General features: G+C 35.2%; 1 protein-coding gene across 2 annotated transcripts in view; it reads right to left on the reverse strand.

Annotated features, from left to right (window-relative positions):
• The window catches only part of vgll4b (vestigial-like family member 4b), a 37,752-nt gene extending 32,024 nt beyond the window's left edge, over positions 1-5,728 (reverse strand). Inside the window, exons 1-2 of one of the 2 annotated variants that reach the window (XM_028445883.1) lie at positions 5,559-5,728; positions 3,552-3,625 (exon numbers count right to left, since the gene is read on the reverse strand). In XM_028445883.1, the coding sequence (XP_028301684.1) occupies positions 3,552-3,625; positions 5,559-5,563 (79 nt within the window). In that variant the 5' untranslated portion in view covers positions 5,564-5,728. Of the gene's footprint in view, positions 1-3,551; positions 3,626-5,516 lie in introns of both variants that reach the window. The other variant, XM_028445881.1, reaches the window with a different exon arrangement.
• Positions 5,729-6,264: the final 536 nt, after the last annotated feature.

Raw genomic sequence — 6,264 nt, forward strand, 5'->3', positions numbered from 1 at the left:
TTTGTAAAAAAAGAGAAAAAAACAGTGAAACAGTGAACAGAAAATAACTTGATTAGGCAGGTGACCCTACTACCTTTAGTTACACAGGGGTTAGGGCATACTTTTCAAAAATATTGGTTTAATTTTGGTTCAATGGGACAAATTTGTTTTATTGTTTTTAAAGCATAACTTCCTGGTTCTAACGTCAGAAAAACTCTGCTGGTGTTATTGTACCTGACAAAGTGGATAGTGAAAGAATAAAGCAGTGTTTGGTATTTGATTATGCAAAAACACTTGAGTCGCAAACAAACAGGAACGAGATATCCTTTTTTGATCCTGTCAACAAGGCCTAAAAAAGCTACGAAACCAGTAAGCAACAAGTAATGCCAACTAAATATTTATCATATTTACAAAATATGTTATTGATCTACTGTGTACACACAAAGAACAATTGGTCTCTGGAGCTAAGCCCAGTCATTTAAAATACAGATTTTGTTCCCAGAAGACAATCTAAACTACTGTTGACATTTTACAAAAATGAGAATACTTTGCAATTAGTTTCATCCAAAATTAGAACTTCATTCTTAATCACCCTCCCTTACAAAAAGGAGGGACACAAGGAGTGAGGAATAGATATGCCTGGCAATCTACGTAAAATGCAAAGACCATTGTAGCTCCATTTACATTCACACCTACATTTTAGGGATGTCCCAATACAACTTTTTCACTTTCGATGTGATACCAATATTGCAGCCTTGCGTATCGGCCGATACAAATAATGATCCGATACGATATCGGCACAAATCATACATACTTTCATTACTTATTTTGTAGTGTGGAATGTTAGAAAAGGCTTGATCAAGTGCTGTTATTCAAACAGAGAACTATAGTCAGCAACAGTAGGTTACTTTGTTGGAGTGTGAACCACAGTCACCCGCTGGAGCGGAAATTTTTATCGGCGATTTTAGATTCAGTGATTTTAGATGCAGTCCGATAAAATCCGATGTTTGTTTTCTGGCTGATATTGGGCCAATATCAATATTGGATCGGGACAATCGGCCAGAATTCCCCTACTACATTTAATTTAAAAATATTTTTCGTCATTGCACATTTTGATTTCAATGTATTCAATTTGCAAACTACACAAAAGTGCAAAGATAACATAGCACAACGTACTTGTCCAGTTTTATTTTGCTATTTTAAGAATTCACCTTCAAAAAAGAGGTATAATTGTGTGAGTTACTGTTATTTAGTATCATTCATTGGCCATTAAAACTGTTTTCTAACTAGTAAGTGGTCACACATTGTGTTCATTACCATTATTGCTAGAGTAAACATGTGGCTCACTGCTGTGCTTCTTTCTTTCTTTCCTTTTTGAAGCCCAGCAGAGTGACCGGAATCAAATGTAGTGCTCAGCATTTTGGTATTGACGTTAAGAAAACATTTATGTAATAATGCAAAGATTTTCAAACACAGAAGGCACATCGGCAAAGACTAGGGACTGGTTTGGAGGAAGCAGTAATGGTTTTCAGTTTGATCTTTAAGTGTAACTCTAACTGCTACACCTGCTCAGCTGATTTATAATAAGTGCTGTGAAGGTTCACTTTGTTCTTTAACAACATCTCTGCCATCAACTGTTACACAACTGTTACAATGGGTCATAAAGGCAAATACTCATGCTGCATGTTAACACGAACTGTTAGTTACACTTTTATGTCACAGGTTTTGGCAGATTGTCCGGAAAGTTAGCAAACTTAGCTGATTAAAATGATCAGGACTTTAATTTTTAGGCACTATTTCTGAAATGAGTCAAGAGTATTGTCTTGGGACAGAAGAACCATGAACAGGCCAGGGCAAAAAAATAAACAAAAAGGAACAAAAACAAAAACTCTGCAGGAGAGAGAGGGAGCAGAGGTGGCAAGGAGGTGGACGTTTAGCAGCTAGTGAAAGGTGAAATAAAATGGAAAAAAATTGGGAATATTAGAAACAAATCTATTCGCTCTCTGATAGTTAGTCTCACAAAGCACACATTGGTGTACCTGTAACTATTGGTCATTTTTTAGTATGCATACTAGTAAATATTGGCAAATCTCTAAAATACATATATTAATCTGGCAATTTTCCTTCCTGGTTAGATCTAGAAAATAAAACTTGGGAGTGAATATGTCTTTCTCCAAACAAGATGTTGCAAGTCATGCAAAAACTAGAATAACAAACAAAGTTAACACGTGATGATATGATAGTAGTAAAGTCGTGGCACCATTAGCACTGATGATGTGATGTTGCAATTTCACACATATATTGTATTAAAATACAATTTTAAATTTATTTTATTTTATTATTATTATTATTATTTTGAATCTACATAATGTGTATATGAGTATGGACACAATAAGTGTGTTTTATGTCTTCTATGTTTATTTCCAAGCTTGTTTGTGTTTGAAATGTTGGTTGTGGATAGAATAAACAATTGTGTGTACAATTTGCATGTGTAAAACTGTTGTTCAAAAACCAATAAAAATAATGTTGGAAAAAAAAAAAAAAATACTATCAAACTTTGTTTTCCGAAAGCAAAAAAAAATATGTTTAGTAATAAATAAATAAGAAATGGCATTTCCAAAAACTTTCCAAGTTGCTCTACAAGACAAAAAAAACCAGCACATTTTTTAGCTGTTTCCTCTCAGCTCTGACTGTAGAGGAAAAATCCTGCTGACAGGGATTGGTCATTATAGTGTTAATGACCATTAATCCTTAATCTGAAGGAATTTTTTCCAGAAATACCAAATGTTTGTAGATAATATGCAGAAAAGAGGTAAAAGATGGAGCCAGAACAACAAAAGTTTGCCAAAGTAAATGTGAAAAAATAACATACAGTATATCAAATCATAGCAGATTACAGTACAAATTCACATAATAACGACTACATTTACCATTAGGATTATAACTTTTGAGATAAAAGATATAATTTGTTTTAGCATGTAGGCTAGTTCATACTTTACCTTTATGTTTAATAAGATACATATTTGAAACCTCTCTAAAATTTCTTAAGATCTAAATCAAACATCCAATAAATCCAAGATCAAACAACAGTTTTATGATTTAAACTGTAAGGCTATTCTTCTGGGGTGTATATGTTGTCTTCCATTGTTTCTGGATTGTGTACAATTTACTTCCACCAAAAAAACAACACAAAAAAAACATGCCTACTAGGTTTACAGGAGTAACTAAGCCAGCAGTGTATTTGTGTCTTTCCTAGGGTAAACATTGGTTTCAAAGTCATAGGAAAAAGAAAAAAAAGCATCTGATTTAAAACCATAAAGGATGACAGTGGAGAACTGTTGATCCTATTTGCTACTATGAGGTTGTGCAACTCAAAGATCCCTATTGTCTTTTGCCATAAAACAGAGCCAAAAGTAATGGCAGAGAATAGGGTTGGCCTGCTTTAGAGTGTAACCCGACACTAATCATGCAAATCCTTTGTCCCTCCCTTAAAACAGCACATATGTGCCTAAAAAAAAAAAAAACAGGAAAAAAACTTGTGTCAAAAAAGTACAAGGACTGATCAAACTTACTTTCTTCTTCATTTGCGTGAATAAAAGATGCTGCTCTTGATAGAACATCCAGAGGTGTCTCCATGCTTGGATGCCTACATGAAAAACGACAAAACAAGTTAATATATTTGTAAAAAGCTTAAAAAAAAAAAAACATTACGTACAATGTAGTTACATAATCTATTCCCTTGTAAGACGAAAATGTCAGGTATGAATGGAAACATTAGTTCTAAGGTCTCACACCAGGGTTGTCATAGTATCTTTTTTAATTGGGGGCGATTTAAAAGAAATGAGGAAATACATCATTAAAAAAAAGGAACTCAAAAGGGTTTATCTTATCATCAGGAAAATTAATTTAAAAAATGTTTGAACAACAATACCCAACTAGAAACCTACACTATAACCATAACTGGTTTGGGGGAAAAATATGATAGATGTTACAAATATATCTGTATCCAATACGGTATTGGTTTCTCAACTTGCATTGATTAAAAATATAACACAAAAACAATTGGCCAGTTTGTGCTTCGAAGCGTGTCTATTTGTATGGTTGCCGTACGGACAACCCCCGATGCTATTGGCACGGTTACCAAAGTACAAGTACGTAGCTTCTTAGGGTTAGGTTATAATCCTATATTGCAACCATTTATAGGGTTAGGTAAAGGTTTAGGGTTAGGGTTAGGTTATTACCAAATATTGTAACAATTTTAAGGGTTTCCGAAATCCGAAGTACTGCATTTATCCAACGGGGAAATTACTTACTTTAAAAATGTACATATTTTAATGTAGTAGTGTTTGTTTTGCTTCTTTGTCTTAAATCACATTTTGAGTAGAAACTGTCTACAGTATTTGTACGGTTGCCGTACGTACAACCCCCGGTGCTATTGATACGGTTACCGAAGTACACATACGTAGCGTCTTAGGGTTAAGTTATAACCCTGTATCGCAACCATTTTTTAGAATTAGAGTTAGTCACTCGGCCTAAACTGACCAATGACTGAACTATCACGTGACCTAAACTTGCCAAATAGGGGACCAATGACTGACCTATCACGTGACCTAAACTTGCCAAATAGGGGCGCTATGTACAGATAGAATGTTGGTATATTGATTCGGCAACCATGGATAGCCACTGTCTTTTGAGTATCATAAGAATTTGTGTTCATGTACAATACATATCCTGTGTATAATGATGTTCTTATTTAAGAAATCAGCTGATATATCGTTATCGGCAGATAAATCGGCTATCGCCTTTTTACAAGTGACCCCAATATCAGTATTGGCTCTAAAAATCCCAAATTGGCAAAGAAAGCTTTTTTTTGTTCGTTTGTTTTGTTGTATTATTTACTTTTCCGTAGCATTTTTTCCCTATAACTTAAGTGTTTAGGGTTGGCAGCAATATAAAAACTTTGTTAGATATGTTTCCCCCCCTAAAGGTTGACTGCCTTTCTCTCTTTTGTTTCATTCCTGACATACTTTTCCCTCCTGTCTCCAGGAAATGTGCGCATTAGCACGTTAGTACCATAGAAACCCCAATCTAAGACATTTGTTTTGGGAAATGCAGACTTTTAAACACAAAGGCTATGAAGCAATACGACAACTTGTTACAATAGGCAACAAATGAAAATGATTGAAGTGACAGCAGCAAGTGCGTGCACTTTATTATTCCCAGCAGCAGCAGCATTAAATACTAATAGCTGTTGTTACCAGCAGTAACCAGGAAGGAACCACCAACACCGAGGGACTCAATGGGTTTAAATAAGTTATACTATACACGTTAGTTAAGGCGACCTCAGTAGGTTTTAGGTTTTCAGAAGTATCCTAAAGAAAGCATGCGGCACGCGCCACTCTCTTTACATCATAAAGTCTGAGAAAACGCTTCATAAAGTCAAAAACACCAAACACTATCAGTTTGAACAAACCATATAACCAAATTATATCTCACTTGTGTTACTATAACCTACTTTTTAAAAGATTAGGACATACTTTACATACGGAGCGCACTTTTCCCGAAACAACTGCACGTACCTCATTTAAGAGCCACTTTGGTTTCGTCCACCGTAAAGACGTCCTCGCGCTAACGAATTTAAACACAGAATATATTCCCACAGGTGTCGGAGAAAGAAACACAAACAAGCGGCTAGAAGTCCCAGTGCCAGGAAAACAATGGAGGCAGCAAAGAAGCAGTCGGACCGACTTAGTAGTAAACGAGGAAGAAGAAGGGGGGGGGGGGGGGGGAGAGGAATGCCTGGAATGATGGAATTCTGCTCCTAGCAGGTGGTGAAAGTGAAGCCCGCTGATTGGCGGAAGGCCCGGACCATGATCTCAGCATAAATTATGATTACGTCACGTCCTGTAAATCTTTGACCGTGCCTTTGCCGCGTGCAAATCACTGAATACAGTGACAGCAGTAGCATTTTTAGCATATCTATGGATTAATTTAATCAAAACTACTTTCATACAACTAGCAACAAAATGCAGACAATTTTAGGTTTCATTTAAGGAAAAAATCAGTGTGACATTGTCCAACTTCTCATTTAACTTTTTTTTTTAAGTATGAATAATTATTACATAATAATCACTAAAATAAAATGTACAGAGTATATTTATAAAAGACTGGTGGTCAGAGAGACAATTGATTATACAATTTTGTTATTAAAAAAAAAACAAAAAAACCCACTACGTTTTAGCTGTAAGTATTAGTTTAATACATCCACGTATTAAACTAAGACAG

The sequence above is a fragment of the Gouania willdenowi genome, chromosome 5, assembly GCF_900634775.1.
Source record: "Gouania willdenowi chromosome 5, fGouWil2.1, whole genome shotgun sequence".
In the NCBI taxonomy this organism is placed as follows: Eukaryota; Metazoa; Chordata; class Actinopteri; order Blenniiformes; family Gobiesocidae; genus Gouania; species Gouania willdenowi.